This window comes from Giraffa tippelskirchi, chromosome 10 (genome assembly GCF_054371585.1).
Source record: "Giraffa tippelskirchi isolate mGirTip1 chromosome 10, T2T-mGirTip1v1.2.pri, whole genome shotgun sequence".
Lineage (NCBI taxonomy): Eukaryota > Metazoa > Chordata > Mammalia > Artiodactyla > Giraffidae > Giraffa > Giraffa tippelskirchi.
Genome location: NC_137284.1, coordinates 21,563,791 through 21,584,317, shown reverse-complemented (window position 1 = coordinate 21,584,317; position 20,527 = coordinate 21,563,791). Strand labels below are relative to the sequence as shown.

The following is a 20,527-nucleotide window of genomic DNA, read 5'->3' as shown; positions in this document are numbered from 1 at the left end:
AGCACTGCAATGCTGCTCAGTCATAAAAAAGAATGATATCTTGACATTTATGTTATGGATGCATCTAAGTGAAATAAGTCAGAGAAAGACAATAATGTATGATCTTATATGTGAACTCTAAAAAACAAAACAAAAATTAGACTCACACATACAGAGAACGAATGAGCAGTTGCCAGAGGAGATGGTGTGGGGGATGAGAGAAATAGGTGAAGGGAGTTAAGAGGTACAAACATCCAGTTATAAAATAAATGTCATGGGAATACACAGCATAAGAAAAATGGTCAATAAAACTATAATAATTTTTTATGAGGACAGATGGTTACCAGACTTATCATACTGATCACTTCATAATGTGTTTAAATATTGAATCACTGTGTTGTACACCTGAAAATAATATAATATGTGCATCAAGTATATTTCAACAAAACAAAACAGCAACAACAACAAAAATCTTAAAGAAGCCAAGCGTGAGAAGTGTTTTACCCATAAGGAACAGAGATAAGAATTACAGAGGGACTCTCATTGGAAACTGTGCAATCAAAAAGAATGGAGTGAAATATTTAAAGTGTTGAAAAAATCACCAATCTGTAACTTTAAATCCGATAATATTATCCTTCAACTTGAAAGTGAAATGATGACATTCTCAGACAAACAAAATCTGAGAGAGTCTGTTGTCAACAGAACTGCCTTGCAGAAAATACTAAAAGAAGTTCTTTAGGCAAGAGAAAAAGAATGTAGTTCAGAAGCTTGAACTGACATTTAAAAAAGAGCATCAGAGGGAAAAAATAGTCGTAAAAAGTTTGTCTTATTCTTCTTAATTTATCTAGTAGATAACTGTGTGTTTAAAATTATAGTAGCAACAATGCATTAGTAATTACAACATGGTTCTGTGAAATGAATAACATCAGTGTCATAGGAGCACAGAAGGAAATAAGTAGAAACTGTCCAAGCTCCCTGGACTACAGATGATGTCATATAGAGTTATTTGAAAGTGGATTCGATTAAATTAAAACGTGTATTGCAAACTTTAGGATAACAAGTGTAAATATTTTAAAAGAAGGATAATTGATATATCAAGATAGGAGATAAAATGAAATAATAGAAAATGCTCAATTAAATCTGGAGAATAAGAAAACAAAGGAGAAGATAAAGAAACAAAGAACCAACATGTGCACAAGTAAAAAGCACTTATAAACATGATATTAACTCAGGTTTATTACAGATGGTCCCCAACTTAGGACGGTTTGATTTACGATTTTTCAACTTCACCATGGGTCTAAAGCAAATATAGGTCAAAAGCCACAAGCTGCAATTCCCCATCAATCATTTGACCATGAGGGTAAACAGCCCATACCCTTCCAATTGCAAAGCCTTTCACTTTCAGCATAGTATTCAATAAATTACATGAGGTATGCAACACTTTATTATAAATAGCTTTTTTTCTTTGCATATTTTAATCAAAATAACATTCTAGCTTTATGTTAGATGATTTTCCCAATTGTAGGCTAATGTAAGTATGCTAACACATTGAAGGGAGGCTAGGCTAAGCCGTAACATTGCCCCAGAACCCCATCGTGAGTTGAGAAAGCTCTGCAATCACTTTAAATGTATGTCATAAAGATACACTAATAAAAAGACAGAAATTTCCATAGTGGATAATGAAAAAAACACTAAGTATGCACTGTCTAGAAGAAACTCATTTTAAATGTAAAGATTTAAGTTAAGAGTTAAAGGATAGGGAAATACATACCATGGTAACACTGAAAAGAAAGCTGGGGTCACAATATTAATTTCAGAAAACATACATTAAGGACATAGGAAGCTTACCAGGGACATTTAATCTTTAATAAAGAAGAGGCATTACAGAATGATAATAATTAAGCAGGCAGAAACACTGTAAGGATCCAATTGAAATTGGGAGATGTAATAGCATCTGACAGTATCCGACAATAGTACATGTTTTTCAAGCTCACATGGAACAACAAATGGGTTTCTCTTTCATCCACAGCCTGGATGCTTGTGGTAGCTAAGAATAGCAGAAAGAGGAAGGCAGTTGCTGCAGCCAGCTGGCTCTGAGACTGGCCTTCCTGTGCCTCCCCCCCAGGAAATCGGGGGCAAAGTAGAGCCTGCCTCCTCCATCCTGACCTTTCCAAGACTTGTCCTATGACCTGAATTCCAGGGAAATTTGCTCCAAAAGCACTAACTCTGCACAAACATAAAACTATTCACTTCTTGACATCTTGATGAGTATTATTTTTAATATAGTCTTGAAATTCAGTGAGTTAAGGAAAAGTCTCAAGTAAAGAGAGACTAGTCTTTCAGTAAAAGTAAGTTTGTTAGGTACGGCTTTTTGACCATCAAATTTGATGTGACTATATTTAGCATTAAAAAGAGATGTTTATATCATGAGTCTCAACTCTTTTTAAAATATTTCATAGTGTTCAGTAAATAGTCCATGCATTAGTTTGTTAGGGCTACTATAAAGAAATGCCATTCTAGGTGGCTTAAAAAATAGGAATCTATTTGTCACAGTTCTGGAATCTTTGAGTCCAGGATCAAGGTGTTGGCAGGTTTGTTTTCTCCTTGGCTTGCAGATGGCCACTCTGTCCCTGTGTCCTCATGTGGATTTTCCCCTGTGAAGAACATTCTTATCTCTTGGTGTGTCCAATTTTCCTCTTCTCAGCTAAAATGCCTCCTTCTCAGAAAAATCCTTCCTGAACACCCAGTCTGAAGTAACCATAGTTACTTCCTGTTCCAGCTCCTTAATTCAAGACTCTGCATGGCATTGCCCATCTCTACACATGTATCTGTTTATTTGCTCATAATCTGACTCCTGCTGCTGCCCACTTGCACCCCACCTCCACCTTCCCATAGTCAATTAGCCTTATGAGGGCACAAACATTGCCTTGTTCACCATGGTATCTCTGCTGTTGAAAAACATAAACTGATACAGAATAGGTACTCAGTTTCAATTTGTTGATTAAATAAACTATATTATTTGGACCTGATGTCCCCAATGTACCTGATGTTCAAAAGAGAAACTTTTGAAATCTTTATTTAAAGTTTTATTTCATTTTCTTTATTTTTTAATACTGGAGTATAAATGCTTTATAATGTTGTGTTAGTTTCTGCTGTACAATAACATGAATCAGCTATGTGTATACATATATCCCCTCCCTCTTGAGCCTCCCTGCCACCCTGTACCCCACCCCTTTAGGTCATCACAGAACATCAAGCTGAGCTCCCTGTGCTATACAGCAGCTTCCCACTAGCCATCTATTTCACACACGGTAGTGTATATATGTCAGTGGTACTCTCTCAATTCTTCCTACTCTCTCCTTCCCTACTCCCCATGAAAAATCTGACAGTCTTACCATTCCTTGATACATTACCATTCAACTTTCTCAATTTAAAAGCTTATAGTCTCTGTAAATAAGCTGAACAATGACACAGTGACTACTTCCCCTACTTTCTATGAAAGGATGAAGGGTTGATTCTCCTTTTCCATACAGTGTTTTTTTCTTATGAAGTGATTTATATAACGATCTTAACTTATGCTATGATTTAAATCACTTGCATTTCTACTTTAATTTCTATGTTCTCCATGTCTTTATACATTGCATGTCCATACTAAGATGTGGAATCAATAACTAACAAAATTTCCGTTCAGAATACTCTTTTCTTCAAGGTCTTTCTCAATGCAATTTGGACATCTTTGTTCCTCAAGCTGTAGATGAAAGGATTCACCATTGGCCCCACAATGGTGTAAAAAATTGTGGAGACTTTATCTTCATCCAGAGACCGAGCAGGAAAAGGCTTAAGATACATGAATGCAGATGATCCAAAGAAAAGAGAAACCACAATTATGTGGGAGCTGCAGGTACTGAAGGCTTTGGACCTGCCCTCTGCAGAACGGATGCGAAGGATGTTCAAGAGGATCAAGGTGTAAGAAACAGAGATGGTGACACTGGGCACTATGACATTGACACCCACCACGATGAAAGTCTCCAACTCACTGATGGAGGTGCTTGTGCAGGAGAGCTGGAGGAGAGGAGGAATGTCACACATGTAGTGATTGATGATGTTTCCATCACAGAAGGAAAGTCGCAGCATGCACCCAGTATTGGCTATGGCACCCACAAGCCCCATCGCATATACACCTACCGTCAGCATGAGGCAGACCTGATGGGACATGGAGACCTTGTAGAGCAGCGGCTTACAGATGGCCACGTATCGGTCATAGGCCATTGACGTCAAAATAAAGCACTCATCAATAACAAAGAAGGAGAAGAAGCAGAGCTGAGTCATGCACTCTGCATAAGAGATGAGGTTCTGGCTTACAAAACTCATCAGCATTTTAGGGGTAATGACAGAGGAGTGGCAGAGATCAATGAAGGAAAGGTTGAAGAGAAAGTAGTACATGGGAGTGTGCAGGTGAGGGTTCAGACCAATAAGAATAATCAAGCCAACGTTGCCCACCACAGTGACCACATAAATTGCTAAGAAAATGAAAAAGAGAGGCAGCTGGAGTTCTGGCTCCTGTGTTAAACCCAGCAGGATAAACTCAGACACTGAAGATTCATTCCCTGGGGCCATTCTTCCCTAGGACATACCTGTAGGAACAGGACAGAGGGTAACATTAAAATGAGTACCGCACTCTCTCCACCCAATCCCACTCTATTGAGACAGTCCCAGAATTTGAGAAGAAACCCCCACCCACCCTTCTGTGTGCCTTTTTTTTCTCCTCTGTATAAAGGCTGAGGGAATTTTTAAAGATATGTATCAAAAACACTAATGGGCAAGTTCTCCTGGAATAAGATTCAGTAATCCGTGGACTCATGACAACAGCATCTCTGTTCCACTTCTGCTCTGACAGTTTAGCAGGCCCACTCAATGATCAGTGGTCATTTCAGCAGAGAGAAAGCTGTCATTTCAGCATTTCAGGGAATCCTTGGCTTCCACAGATGAGGTTTGGAAGATGAGTAATAGGACAGATAAAATTCAACACTCACCCTTCTGTATGGAGACTTCAGTGTTGGGACTTGCTACCTCTGCTTCCTTATTCTCAAGGAAGAGCAAGTGGCTCTGATGAATTTTAGAGATGAATAGCCCAGAGCAGAGATTTTTCTTCTTCTTTGCTATTGTTTCTGTTTTGAGTGCGTTTTGGACTGAGAGAGTCAGAGCACAGACCTCGGTACCCCAGGCTCTGAGGTGCCACGAGTTACAGGTCACGATTTCTGATGGTGGCTCTGCCAGAGTGTCAACTACAGTCTAGGGAGTGGAAATAGCATCTGCTAGTACCCAAGGAGCCACCTGCTAATACGACCCAGGGGTTATTGTGAATTGGGAAATCCTAGGGACCTGATTAAAACTTAGAAGTCTTAGGTTTTCATTGTGTTTTCCCCAGAGATAATGATTTGTAGCAAATAGAAATTACCTACTCTGCATTTAAGCTGAGTTTACTATATCAGTGATGTATTGGAAGTAAACCATTTTGCATACATCTTTGTTTGTTGACAAATGGGGCACATCCTCAAATAGAAAAGCAGGTGACCTTCCCTGAATACACAGCACCTACCCCTCTATGAAATACTAGTCACTTATTTGTTCACTTAGTTTGTTTATTCACAATACATACACACATTGATATGCTCAGGTGCATTTGAATCTAAGTTCCATAAGGGCAGAGATATTGTCTATTTTGTTCAGTACTATTTTTGTAGCAACTTAGAGTAACACCAGGCATATACAGTAGGTATTGAATAAATATTTGCTTAATAAACACTGAAGGAATGAAAATCCCTTTTCCCCATGTTTCTTGGGACCAATTTTAGATGTTACAATAGAATTATTACCCAACAGGCAAAAGCCTATATAGCATTAAGTCAATGTTTTTCTTTGTAGACCTGAGTGTGGGGCAGGAAAAACATCAGTAAGTTATGCTTGGGGGCCTCAGTTTTTAGGCCCTACGCTTTTGTGGGTTTCTGATAGGTACTATTTCAGATGCTGAGGAATTATTAGGGGACAATCTTATGCCTTCTAGGAGCTTATGGTTTAAGAAAAATACACATAAAAAGAAACACTTTAGTATTTGTTACAAATAAGAAGACTGAGTGTGGAAGAATTGATGCTTTTGAGTTGTGGTGCTGGAAAAGACTCTTGAGAGTCTCTTGGACTGCAAGGAGATCAAATGAGTCAATCCTAAAGGAATTCAACCCTGAATATTTATTGGAAGAACTGATGCTGGAGCTGAAGCTCAATACTTTGGCTACCTGATGTGAAGAACCAACTCAATGGAAAAGACCGTGATGCTGGGAAAGATTGAAGACAAAAGTATAAGGGAGCGGCAGAAGATGAGATGGTTAGATAGCATCACTGACTCAATGGACGTGAGTTTGAGCAAACTGTGGGAGATAGTGAAGTACAGGGTATCCTGGTGTGCTGCTGTCCATGGGGTTGCAAACAGTCAGATATGACAGCAAATGAACAATAACACAGGTAGTTATCATATTGAAAACTCTCTCTGATACAGCTGGTCTAGTCCTAAACACCCAAGAGAAACTCTAGCTCATGGTCAGAGAGAACTGTGTATAAGAATATTCATAGCAGCACTATTTTTAACAGAATAAAGAAAACAAGGCTGCCCTGGTGGCTCAGTGGTGAAGAATCTGCCTGCCAATGCAGGAAACATGGGTTCAATTCCTGGGTCAGGAAGATCCCCTAGAAAAGGGAATGGCAACCTACTCCAGTATTCCTGCCTGGAGAATCCCAAGGCCAGAAGAGACTGGTGGGCTACAGTCCATGAGGTCAGAAAAGAGTCGCATATGACTTAGCGACAAAACAACAACGAAAGAAAACGGCTAGCTTTTCATCAACTGGACAAAGAGTATTTCACATTATATCCCTAAAGGGGAAAACTTAACAGTAGTCTGAATGAATGAAGTAGAACAAAATTTATCAATGAATCACAAAACCATAGAGTCGAGTGAAAAAAGTGAGTTGCTGAAAATGATCTGTACAGTAAAATATTTAATGATTTTTCAATGCTTGGATAGCTACTCTCTACAATTTTTATAGACGCATAAAGTTGTAGGAAAGATGACATGAATGTAAAATTATCAACAATGCATCATTAAAGGTATTTTACAGTGAAACAAATGAGGGAATTAAGATTAGAAAAACAATTAGGGGGATATCAGTTATGTCTATAATGTGACAGTTGGGTGATGTATACACATGTGTTTATCATGTTTTGTACTTTTTCTGAAGGGTTGAAATATTTTACAATAAAATCAATGAGACTAAAAAGGTAATATACATTATTCTAAATCATTGTGATATATAAAGTTAATACAGCAAGTATCAGTTATATGATGATATTTATTATATTAATAACAGATGATATTAAATGGTGAGAACAAATAAAAGATGGTCAGGGTAAAACAATTTTTTTAAAGGCTTCTGGATCTTCTTATAGACCCCAATCCAGTTATAGTCATTTACATAATTCCAAACCAGACCATGCAGCTGGACCTTCACACACCACATATGCACAAGCTGTTGCCATTAAGATGAACATATACTGAAAGATAAATTGTCAAATCATAGAGCCCAGGTTACACGACGTGCTTGGACGTGTGGTCTTTCTGAAGAATCTTCTTTCATGTGGGCAGAGTGTACCTGGACAATACTACGAGGCATTGCATCACCTGCTGGTAATGAGACAACTTTGATAGAAGCCCCATGTTGCTCCATAACCTTACTTTCTCTGGCAGATTTGGGGATGATGATCAGGCTGCCATTGATGGACTGCTTGTACTGTAAGATAGAGAGGAATCCTGGGGAAAAGAGAAGCCAGGGGAGGGTGATGAAGGAACAATAGGAAAACACAGAAACACTTCCCTCCCTATGGGCCAGAGGCCCAGATCTAAAGCCTAATGGTTCCCTTTGAACTGTCCCAAGCCATTCAGGAGGGGGATGCTTTAGCAGAAGAGCCCTGGTGGCTCAGACAGTAAAAGCATCTGCCTACAATGCACGGGTTCGATCCCTGGGTCGGGAAGATTCCCTGGAGAAGGAAATGGCAACCCACTCCAGTACTCTTGACTAAAAATCCCATGGATGGAGGAGCCTGGTAGGCTACAGTCCATGGGGTCACAAAGAGTCGGATATGACTGAACAACTTCACTTTCTTTCTTTCACTTTAAATGTGTGTGCAGAATAGCTTAAATACAGCCCAACTACAGACCGTGGGGTCACAAAGAGCTGGACTTGACTGGGCACACGTGCACAAGATTTGGGGCTTCCCTGTTGGCTCAGCAGGTAAAGAATCTACCTGCAATGTGGGAGATGCAGGAGACTTGGGTTCAGTCCCTAGGTTGGGAAGATCCCCTGAAGGAGGAAATGGCAACCCACTCCAGTATTCTTGCCTAAAAATCTCATGGCCAGAGAAACCTGGCAGTCCATGGGGGTCTCGGAAGAGTTAGACATGACTGAGTGACTGAGCACACACACAGGCAGTGCTTAACTCAACACAACTGAGAATTCTTTTGACAGAGGACATGCTTCTGAGTTAGGAAGTTTAATTCCAAGGGAAGTTTTAAAGGCTTCTTAGGAGAGTCTCTGGTGTCTGTAGGTGGTCACTGTGCATCAGACACTGATTCTCTCTGGCCTCAGGCTGTCCTGGCATGACACTCTGCCCCCAGGGTCACTGCCTCCACATGAGTGAATATTCCCTATCAGTTACTCTCTTTAGTCTTGAAGTTAGCGGTTATCTCCACTCTGAATGGGGCAGGTATGAAAGGAAAGGTGGGAAGGAAGTGTTCCCTTGGAGGCAAGCATATTGAACATCTCACTCAGCCCACATCCTTGCAGGAACCATCCTCAGAGTAGGTCTAACTCCCCCACTAGCCCTTTAAAATGCAAAGGTTGGTAACTTTCCCTCTACCTTCTTTCCTGTCCTCTCACTCTCCTGCCTATCAGAGATGGATTGGTTCTTAGCTCCCATCAGGTGCCCTGAAGACACTCACCAGAGGTGAATAACAATAAAACGTTTAAGTATGCAGTGAAAAGGATCCAGCCGATCTTGTAACTCGAGTAGTACCTGGATTCACCTTGATTTAGCATGTGGTGATACAGTAGAAGTGCACTGAGCAGAAGGATGCCTGATGTCCAGATAAAAGGAGAAAGAAAAGTCCCTCCTGACGGACCCTGGCTCTTGTACTTAAGTCTTCACCCGAGATATGCTTGACTTCCAAACCCCTACCACACACAACTGCACCTTGTCCAAAGGCCAATGCCACTTGAGTGGTGGATCCATTTGGCAGCTGCGTATCTAAGCCAAAGAACTGGGAGGGCTCAGTTAGTCAGAGACCACAGCCTGGACCTACAAACCAAGTATGCCTCCAATCCTATGTTAGGGAAGACAGGAAGTTACTTGTGACTGAAGACAGGAAGTTACCTGTGAGGAAAGCGAGGCAGGCAGTCATAATGAGAGTATATTTGGTTTGAGGAATCATATAGGTGAATTCAAAACCCAGGAGCAAGTTATGCATGAAAGAAAGGCTGATCACCACAATCAGAATGTTCCTGACCACTTCCAGGCCTTCTGTTGAAAAGAAGAAGCTGTATTGAGGCAAGGACAGATATTTCTTCTAGGCTCATTCCTACCTGGGGCACACAAATCTCTAGGTAAACATGAATGAGGTGAAACATTTGTTAAATAATAAAGAGCAGAGGTGGGGAAAGAAAGAGGTAGGGGTCTTAAGCTAAATGGGAGACAGAACCAAAAGAAACTGTTCTCTATCTTTGTATCTCTGTAAACTTCTTTCTCCTCTATTTTTTCAAAATATATTTCTTGCTAAACACTCTTGTCTTCCTCTAGTGGCAACGTAACGTGTTTTCTTTACTGCCAGTCACCTTTCTTTTATATCCTCACACTCTAGATGTGCTCGATACCCTGTAGCTACCGTCAGGGCTTCTCATAGATCCATCAATTAAGTCTGTGAGCTTCTAAACTTTTCTCCAAAACGTGCAAATGCTGAGCTTTTGGGGTAGGCCTTGACTGTGTTGATTATGGAAGTGGGCACACTGCAACCACGGGTGGTTGCATTAGAGGATAACAGTGAGATGAACAGAAGTCAAGGAAGGATGAACCCTCCTTCTCCACCCATCTCTTTCCATATAATAGCTCTGACCTGCTGGCCACAGGGAAGTACAACATATCCATGGACTGTGGCTTATTGTAGGTTTTTGGGGTCCCAACTTCAGTTCAGCCCATTCTTCTATGATGAGTCCTACCGCCACAAAGACTAAGACCCAGGAGGAGAAGAACATGTTGGTGGCCTTGACCTTTTTGACCAGTATGTGCACCATTGTGATTGGGGTTTCCAAGCGGAGACCATCACCAATATCTCACATGCTTCTTCTCAGATAGGATTAGTCACAAGAAAGAGGGCACAATCTTTTAGTGATTGCTGACACAATGGCAGTGGCAGAAGCTGAAGTAGCCTATGGAACAGAGAAGAGAAATCCTACTGTTTCCCACTCCTCCACTTGGGCTAGTCTGTTGTCGTGGTTGCCAACTGCCATGGAATCATCTTGGTCTGACCCTTGACCCTGAGACCTACTACAGTGGAAGCACCTAGGGCCTAGAGGCCCTGAAAGAAGAACCAGATACAGAAGAAGATATGATGTTACACACAGAGAACACTATCAGATATAGGAGCAACTAGAGGTCCTGAAAGAAGTTAGACATGTATGATGGAAGACATTAGGATTATATGTTCCAGGATTAATGAACATTAGATAGGGATCAATGAAATGAAGAAGGTACTTGGATCACTACGTGAGATGTCAGGTAGCTAGCATCACAAAAGAGAATGCCCACTCAAAATTTGGGGTGTTTTGAAGATAGGTGAGGGATTAGTGAGACACAGGTCAGAGAAGAAATGATATATGTAGTTAGGGAAAACAGGAGTCAAGATGCCATTAAATAAGATGTAAACCATGGGAGCAAGCACAAGCCTGCTTATGAGAAAGAATTTAGTAAGTACTGGTTTTGGTTAAGTTTAAGGTGCCTTGAAGGCATATGATAGAATTAGTCTTGAAACTCAATAGTAGGTTAAGAATTATCAACCTAGGAATGGCAGTTGAAACATAGGTGTGCACATCACCATGAGAGGATATCACACAGAAGGTGACAAGAGGCAGTGAAGGAAATTCTGATTAACATCATCACTTATGAGAAAGAGCAAAGAAGGAGAGGTCAGAGCAAGGCTGCGTGTGTGTGTTTGCGTGCTAAGTCGCTTAAGTCGTGTCGGACTCTTTGCTACACTATGGACTGTAGCCTGCCAGGTTCCTCTGTCCATGGGATTCTCCAGGCAAGAATACTGGAGTGGGTTGCCATGCCTTCCTCCAGGGGATCTCCCCTTCCCTGGGATCGAACTCCTGTCTCTTATGTCTCCAGTATTGGCAGGCAGGTTCTTTACCACTAAAGCCACCTAGAAAAATACAAATGCTGCTGTCTAATTAAAGAAGCTTGAGTTTTGAGGAGAGTTAGATTCTTAATGTTGCAGAGAAATCTAATTAGGTGGAAGCTGAACATATGTCACTTGATTTGATGATTAGAATGTCACTGGTGGTTTTGGGCAAGGCATTCTTTGCAGAACAATGGGAGAAGTGAAAGTAGAAGGGAGATTGTTAGTTTTTATGTTTTCCTTTTGTTAAAAAAATAGACAACTAGATTAAAGAAATAACAATAAATGGAAAAAGAAAATCAGAATTTTAGTTTCAAAAGGGAAGTATGCAATTTTGAAAAAGAGACTGGTGGGATGATTCTCATGGACCCTTTACCCGGCTTCAGTGCTCATCCCTGAGTTATTCTGAAACAAACACAGAGAATTTCATCTTTAAATATTTGTTGGTATCACTAAAAGATGAGGATTAAGTTTTTCTCATAGATTTACTTACTCTCCCTCTTTGTTTTCTTAATCTGATTTATTAGAGGGTTATCAATTTGTTGATAATTTTCAAGATCTCTTTACATATTTATCCATTTGAAAATATTCTTTTAAATAGATTTTACTACTTTAAGTTTTTACCTGATTATTTCCCTTTCCAATTAATTTTTTATCCTTCAAATTTCTTAAAACAGTTTAAACTTCTTTAATATGCCAGGATTTAAGGTGACCCATGTTTATCTATGCACAGAGTTTGCTATATCTCATATAATTTTTCCTATTTAAACAAGTTTAAGAAAATAATATTTTAAAGAGCAGTTATGTTTTTCCAACAAAATTGAGCAGAAGATGCAGAGATGTTTTCATATACTACCTGTATATCCCACACAGGGACAGCCTTCCCTGTTCTCAACATCCACACCAAAGTGGTACATTTGTTACATTTATAAACCTACAATGACATATTATTATTGTCCAATGTCCATGGTTTATGTTAGGGTTCACTCTTGGCTTATGTCTCATATATTTCCACATTAGACATTTCTTGATGTTAATTTTGACTTCACCATTGAAATCTATTTGGGACTGTGTTCACATGTACAAATGTTTCCCACTTGAACGTATCTTGAAAAGTAGGAACTATAGTATTGTAGCATTCATGATTGCAAGATTCACTAGTAAATAACTGAACATAGTCCCATCTGGGACAATTAAAGCTTTTCCTGGGACTTACCTGGTGGTACAGTGAATAAGAATCCACCTGCCAATGCAGGGGACATGAGTTTGATCCCTGATCTGGGAAGATCCCACATGCTGAGGAGCAACTAAGCCTGTGAGCCACAACTACTGACGCTGCCCTTGAGAGCCTATGAGCTGCAACCACTGAGCCAGTGCAGTACAACCACTGAAGCCCATGCTTTGAAACAAGAGAAGCCATTTCAATGAGAAGCTCGTCCACTGCAGTGAAGAACAGCCCCCACTCCCTGCAGCTAGAGGAAGCCCGCATGCAGCAACAAAGACCCAGAACAGCCATAAATAAAATAAATGAATTATTTTTAAAAAAGAAAGAAAGAAACCAGCTCCTCTCACACACCGGAGGGCAGGAAGTGAATGCAGGTTCTCAGCTGGGCAGGAAGATCAGTGCCCAGACCACCTGGGCCTCCCTTCTCTGCCCTTCTCTGCTTCCCTTGCCCCTACCTCCCTGGAGCCCAGCTCCCCTCTCACTTCCCCTCAAAAAGCTGAATCTTTTCCTAAACACCAGGAACTCTGAAGATCAAAAAAAAAAATGGAATAATTATTCATCTAAAGCAGTGTCTGTGTCACTTATCAGCTTGATTAGGTGCCTCTGTGAGCCAAACAATTTTAAGACAAGCGTATCCTCTAAGACTCTGTCCCCCGGGTTGGGGTACCATGGACAAGTCTGGGACTGTGTTGTTTCTGGGCCTCCCTCCTGGATACTTATTTTCGTTTACTTCCAATGAAAGTATGATAGCTACCTTCATCTTCTCTACTTGGAATACCCTTCAGCTTGGGAGTGAGAGACCATAGGCTAATAGTCCTCACTACCTGAGACCTGGATGGTCTGATTCCTGCCTGCAGGATATGTATTCTAGGCAACTGAATACATAGCTCTTTATCATGATCCCTGTAGCTGAAATAGCTCTTCCTGACATCTTCTTGAAGAGAAAGGCACAGAGGGCCAACCTGAACCCTGGGGCACACATATATAGGCAGAAGATCCCCTTCTGCCTGTTGGAAGTTAGCAAAGGTGATGATTGCAGTGTTTATGGGTGGAGAGTTTCTATACAGTATCTCTATGGTCTATGTCTGTGCTTCCACTCAGATACTTTTCACGTCACTTGGCTTCCCCATTCCCTTCTTTCTGAGGTGTGAACTTTGACTTTCAGGACAGACTCTGATCTGCAGAACTGGGTGGTGGCATTTTGCTACATTCTAGCCCAGGATTTCTTGATTATGTACCTCTCTGGAATGCTGAGATGGTTGGATAGCATCACGGACTCAATGGACAAGAGTTTGGGTAAACTCCGGGAGTTGGTGATGGACAGAGAGGCCTGGCGTGCTGTGGTCCATGGTATCGCAAAGAGTTGGACATGACTGAGTGACTAAACTGAACTGGAATGCTACTGAAATTAAAAATTTCATTTTCCAACCCCAGATTTGCATAATCAGACAACTGGGGTTAGAGGGAGCCACTTTAGCTCTCTCTCCCCTCCGACAGGTAAAACCTGAGGACATTGTGAAGCTCTCATTGAGACTGGACTCTAGACCATTTCCTTTTCTCATTTTCATAGTATCTGAGGGATCTAAAAACCCACATTTGATTTTGGTAGAAATCTCTACAAGATGTTGCTGCACATTACCACTTGTTGGATAAATACCAGCAAAGCATAACAGTCATGCAGACCAAGTATAAGAACATGTCTTCACTCCACCGACCACGGCTCCCTTCAGGCTAAAGCAGCCGTGTCTGGTGGAGCAGCAGCAAGCCCAGGTTGCCCATGGGGGCTCCCAGGCACTGTGGATGGTGGTGGAGAGGGGACTCTCCCTGGTGGCTTGTACTTAGGACAATGAGAGCAGGGTTTGGAGGGAGCAGCGGTTCTTTCCAAACCTGAATGCCCCAACAGAAAGCTTCAGAAAGTCATAGCTTAAAAAGAGCTAAAAAGTTGAAAAACAAGATGAAAAAACAAAAATGACCTCTCTAGTGTCCAGGCTTTTCACTAGCTCACATGACTTTAAATATTCTTCTTTCCTCTACCTTGAGACAGCACCTAAACCATGGCTTTGGGATAAAGGAAAATAAGAAGAAGAGAGATGGCATCCAAGTCATTCTCTGTGTTTACTCTTAATGCTTGTCTCTCTGTGTAACTTCTTGATCTCTGTTTTATTCCACTTCAGAAACTTTCCCCAAGGAAGCAAAGGAGAGTGACAGGTATAAAGTCAATAAAATCTTCTATATTGATATCCCCAAAGCAGCAGACAAATTGATTTTCACATGTTATTTCACATAATCCTAATAACCCAAGTCCTATATTATTTTCTGTCTAAGGATGAAAGAAAAATATCTCCAAAGGTACACGTATCCCTTAGTATTTTTGGGGATGACTGCACCATGCCAGTGGTGGAATATGTGCTTAGTTGCTCAGTCATGTCTGACTCTTTGCAACCCCATGCACTGTAGCCCGCTAGGCTCCTCTGTCCATGGAGATTCTCCAGGCAAGAATACTGGAGTGGGTTGCCATGCCCTCCTCCAGAAGAATTTCCAACTGTGGTGGTAATTTATTTATTTATTTCCAAAATAAATTATGTAATTATCTGTATAAGGATAAGATCAGTGATTTGCTTTGCCCCAGAGAGAAGGATTTGATATATTTGAGATAATTATTCTAAGTCAAATAACACATTAACAATTATGTATAGGGACTCAGCTCACCTTTAATTCAACAAACATAAGTTAGAACACAGAGCGAGTCACCTAGATTATCTCCTTCCACATTGGGAGGGATGCCTGGCATAACTGTGAAGACATTGCTTTAGCTCATTTAACTTTGATTTATCCACATTACAAAAAGAATATGAGATAGTTCGAACACTTCTCCTTGCCTTTGAATTACATTTATTGTTTTTTGCAATCTGGTATCACCTCTCAAGATAATTTTGCAGCAAATTACAAACAATTTTTAGTTCCAAACAAGCTACTTGCATGGTGAGACAGTGACACATACATACACACACACTCACAGGATCATAATAGTCTGATTTGAGATTTCTTTTACTAAACATTATTCACAATATGCATGATTCGTGGGCTGGTAGAGGGCTCATATAGGTCTTGGGTATGCTTGAAGCTTTCTAAAATATTTTATTTTAAGGATAAGCAAGAATACTGTGTCAAATATCTACTCTTCTAGTACCATAAACCATATCTTTGAGGACTCATTTCCTTTCATTAAGAGCTGATCTCTTAGCCAAATTCAAGTATACAAAATAGTATTATGAATAAGATTCACATGCTATATATCAGATTCCAGGAGTTTATCTTATAACTGAAAAAATTTTTAAACAGTCACCATATAAGGTGATTGATGTGTTAATGTGATAATCATCTCAAAATATATCAAATCATCAGTTTGTACACTTTAAGTATGTTTATGTGTGTATACTCAATTGCCCGGTCGTGTCTGATTTTCTGAGATCCCATGGACCATAGCCCACCAGACTCCTCTGTCCATGGAATTTTCCAGGCAAGAATACTGAAGTGGGTTACCATTTCCTTCTCCAGGGGATCTTCCCAACCTGTAGATTGAACCCTTGACTCTTGCGTCTCCTGCATTGGCAAGGGATAATTTTAAACTAGGGCCACCTGGGAAACTTACACTTTAAGCATACACGATATTTATTTGTCGGTTATATGTCAGTAAATCTGGGGGATAAACCCAATCTCATTTTGTGATTTTTGTAGGAAATGAAAAACTTCTTGTATAAATTAGTGTATCTTACCTCTTTTTCAGGCCATGAATCTCTAAGCTGGAGAAAAACAAAGTATTCTGATTGAATTAGGTATCTGGTGGTGATTATTTTATCTTACATCTGAATATCCCTTTGTGTCCTTCAGCCTAAGTGAAATCTCCCTACTTCTGAAGATAGTTTAAAATGTACCCTTCCCTCAAGACTGCTATTATCGCTATAGACAGTAGTGTTCTGCCTCATCTCTGAAACTCAACCAGTTCCTACCACTTTTTATAATCACTTGCTGGTCTCCTCAGGGATGGGTTTGATATATTAGGAGTGATGGTTCTAAGTCAAAGAGAGCACTGGATAGGGTGCTTCATTCATTCAGCAGTTGGTCAGGATGAGGCACGTGTTGGCCTCAACACACTAGACTGCAAGGTTGTGAAGGGACTGATGCTGTATGGTCTTTCAGTGTGCTCATCTGTAGGAGATACCCTCAATACTTGTTTTTCCCACGTTCTGTAACTTGTGGAATCTTAGTTCCTCAACCGGGGATTGAAACCAAAAGCCATAGCAGTAAAAGCACTGAGTCTTAATCATTGGACTGTGAGAGAACTCCCAGAAATACTTAATAAATAAATTTAAAAGATTCCATCATTTGTCACTTAAAATTATATGACCAAATTTTTTTCCACTCCTGGACATATATTCAGAAAAGACAAAAACTAATTGGAAAATATACATGCACCTTCATGCTTATAGCAGCACTATTAAAAATAGCCAAGACGTGGTTCAGTGGTAAAGATTTCAACTGCCAAGTAGGAGATGTGGGTTCAATTCCTAGGTCAGGAAGATCCTCTGGAGGAGGAAATGACAACCTGATCTAGAATTCTTGCCAGGGAAATCCCATGGATAGAAGAATCTGGAGGGCTACAGTCCATGGGGTCACAAAAGAGTCGGACATGATTTAGTGACTAAACAACAACAAAAAGACATGGAAGCAACTTAAATTTCCATTGTCAGATGAATATATGAAGAAGATGTGGTATATATAATATATACAATGGACTATTGCTCATTCTAGTCAAGGCTATGGTTTTTTCAGTGGTCATGTATGGATGTGAGAGTTAGACTATAAAGAAAGCTGAGTGCCGAAGAATTGATGCTTTTGAACTGTGGTGTTAGAGAAGACTCTTGAAAGTCCCTTGGACTGCAAGGAGATCCAACCAGTCCATCCTAAAGGAGATCAGTCCTGGGTGTTCATTGGAAGGACTGATGTTGGAGCTGAAACTCCAATACTTTGGCCACCTGATGCGAAGAGTTGACTCATTGGAAAAGACCCTGATGCTGGGAAAGATTGAGGGCAGGAGGAGAAGGGGACGACAGAGGATGAGATGGCTGGATGGCATCATTGACTCAATGGACATGGGTTTGGGTGGACTGCGGGAGTTGGTGATGGACAGAGAGGCCTGGCGTGCTGCAGTTCATGGGGTCGCAAGGAGTCGGACACTACTGAGCGACTGAACTGAACTGATTGCTCATTCATTGAAAAGGAATGAAAAATACCATTTGCAGCAACATGGATGGTCTAGAGATTATTACACTAAGTGAAGTAAGTCAGATAGAAAAGGACAAATATGATATCAGTTATATGTGAAATCTAAAAAAACTACACAAATGAACTTATTTACAAAACAGAAATAGTCATAGAAAACAAACTTATGGTTACCAAAGGTTTGAAAAGGGAGGGAGGGATAAATTAGGAGTTTGGGATTAACAGCTACCTACTACTACATATAAAAATAGATAAACAACAAGGACCTACCATATAACACAGGGAACTATATTCAATATTCAATATCTTGTAATAATTTATAAAAGAAAAGAATCTGACAAAGAATACATATATACAGACATATATATAACTGAATAACTTTACTGTCCACTTGAAACTGATACAACATTGCAAATCAACTACATGTCAATAAAAATTTTTAAGGGAGAAAGAGTAGTTATATAATTTTGGGATAGGAATAAATTTATGGAATATTTGAATTATTCTTATATTTTTTTAATTAAAATTTTATCCATGTCTTAATTAAAAATATGACTGGAAATCTACCACTATAGTTTAAAACACTTCTTAAGAGAATATTACATTCTTTCCTTTACACATTCTATTTCTTCATCATTGTGTTCTAAATATGTATCTGATATTAGGCTATATTAACTACATTGTTCTGGGAATATGATATTACACAGGTTTCCACTTGTAAAAAGAATATTATAGGATATATTCTTACAAATATTCAGGTCACTAAACCCCAGAGATCAGAATCCCTTGAGGAACACTTGCTTTTATATTTCTAGGCATAAAATACTTGAACTGAGAACAGAAGTCACAGTCATTTAAACCTGCTTCTTCTTAGTGTAAAGATGAAAAGGAATAACTGACATCTTTCCTCTGAAAGTGATGAGAATAGGGAAAGAAAAGATACTCAGCTAGTTTCAGAGGAGGAAGCTGAGTTTCACAGCCACAATGTTCATGTTGTATAGGAATTATAACAAACGGGTTCTAAATTAACTCCTGATTTTCCCGTAAGCTAGAGGTTCTGATGTTTGCAGGCCACCGAGCCACAGGAGTGGAGAGAAGAGCCTGTGGACAATTGTCTTAGACTCCGATGTGTAGTGTCCACTTATGCTTAGTTAAGTCACATAGTGTCTAATGTGTGAATTAGTCTGTGACATCATCAGCCTCTAAAAAAGGAATTTTAATAATAGAAATATTTTTATACACAATGGACAGTGCACAAAATGTCTTATTTAATTTGTATGGCAATTCTTAGAAGTATTTATTACTTTTTTTACAGTTTAAAACATGAGCTCAGAGAGCTTCTCTGATGGATCAGATGGTACCCTGTGTTAGAGCTGGCACTGAAACAAAATGTATTTGACTTGTGATTCAGTGCTCTTTCTGCCACTTTTGTGTTAATGATTCCCTTCTTTAAAAGGAGGCAATTATTTGACAATCAACTTTGATTTTTAAAAAATTATATTCTAGACCCATGCTGTCCAATATTATAGCCACTAGCCATGTATGGTCACTGAGCATTTGAAATGTAGTATGATTTGAGGTGTAGTGTAAATATAAATACATTATTAATTTCAAAGATTTGTACAAAAAATGCAAAATGCTTCATAAGGAGTTTTACATCACTATATGTTAAAATATAAGTTTTTGTATATACCAGATTAGTACAGTATTAAATTGATTTCAGCTACTTTTTTCTTTGCTTTTAAAAAATGGGCTTCTAGGACATTATAATCACTCATGTGACTGTATTATCTTTCTTTTTCTAAAATGTTTCTTTAAGTTTTTTGACCATGTGGTATGTGGGATCTTAGTTCCCCAACCAGGGTTCACACCTGAACACCTTACACTGGAAGGGTGGTGTCTTAACCACTGGGCCACCAGGAAAGACCCTGCATAATCTTTCTATTGAGCAATGCTGATCTAAACTCCACCTTTGAAAAAATACTTTCAATTCTCATAGTTTTAAGAGTAGTATGTAGTGCATGGAAATGTTTAAAAACATAGCTTTTAAATTGCTAAATTGCTTTTGAATTCCAAAATGCACCTAAGGCCTGAATGAGCACAAATATTCTCAGTTATTTGCACTGTTAGCCCCCAACATTTGATTTTATAGTCAGAATGAAAAACCCACAAGTGACTCGACTGGAAGACTTGGTCCCTGGGTGCCTCTCCTTGGCTCCTCATTTTCCCCACATACTGCAGGAGGGGATACAATCTTGGAACAAAGGACTCAAATGCAAAATGAATCAATGATATAAAGCCAACAGAGTTCGGGGCCTAGCACAGTAAGAATGAAGAAATGGTAATTCAGTCTATTACAAGAACATGTAATTTTTGATGTTAATGTAGTTCCTTACAGTGTTTTCATTAAAAAAAAAAAATCCCTTCCCTTTGTCTCCTCTCTGATTGTTCCTTAACTGAGACCAGACAAAGGAAAAAAAAGCAAACGTTCCAGGGTTGATGATTTGAACCAGAGAGAAGTGAAAGTTTCAATATTCCGTGTAAG

The 20,527-nt window shown here is 39.6% G+C and overlaps 2 protein-coding genes across 3 annotated transcripts; both read right to left on the bottom strand.

The window, feature by feature from the left end:
* Positions 1–1,823: 1,823 nt before the first annotated feature.
* Positions 1,824–5,210, bottom strand: LOC145522314 (olfactory receptor 8B3-like). The gene has a single exon (XM_081531086.1). It carries the CDS (start codon positions 4,594–4,596, stop codon positions 3,667–3,669), a length of 930 nt encoding a protein of 309 aa, XP_081387212.1. The 5' UTR covers positions 4,597–5,210; the 3' UTR covers positions 1,824–3,666.
* Positions 5,211–7,362: 2,152 nt separating this feature from the next.
* Positions 7,363–10,569, bottom strand: TMEM225 (transmembrane protein 225). 2 transcript variants are annotated; one of them, XM_081535184.1, is made up of 5 exons: positions 10,194–10,569; positions 9,458–9,604; positions 9,027–9,161; positions 7,681–7,838; positions 7,363–7,582 (listed from the first exon to the last, which is right to left on the bottom strand). In XM_081535184.1, exons 1-5 carry the CDS (start codon positions 10,369–10,371, stop codon positions 7,496–7,498), a joined length of 705 nt encoding a protein of 234 aa, XP_081391310.1. In that variant the 5' UTR covers positions 10,372–10,569; the 3' UTR covers positions 7,363–7,495. The 2 variants fall into 2 exon arrangements, with proteins under 2 accessions (XP_081391310.1, XP_081391311.1); XM_081535185.1 differs by having other exon boundaries at positions 7,427–7,838.
* Between the last annotated feature and the right edge of the window lie 9,958 nt (positions 10,570–20,527).

Bases quoted from the DNA above. Each gene is read 5' to 3' on its own strand.
- LOC145522314 (XM_081531086.1), bottom strand. From the start codon at position 4,596: ATGGCCCCAGGGAATGAATCTTCAGTGTCTGAGTTTATCCTGCTGGGT.
- TMEM225 (XM_081535184.1), bottom strand. From the start codon at position 10,371: ATGGTGCACATACTGGTCAAAAAGGTCAAGGCCACCAACATGTTCTTC. The intron at 9,605-10,193 runs GTCAGAGCTATT...TCTTTTCAACAG, and splicing joins TACTTCCCTGTGGCCAGCAG to AAGGCCTGGAAGTGGTCAGG. The intron at 7,583-7,680 runs GTACACTCTGCC...TTTATCTTTCAG, and splicing joins TGCCTCGTAGTATTGTCCAG to TATATGTTCATCTTAATGGC.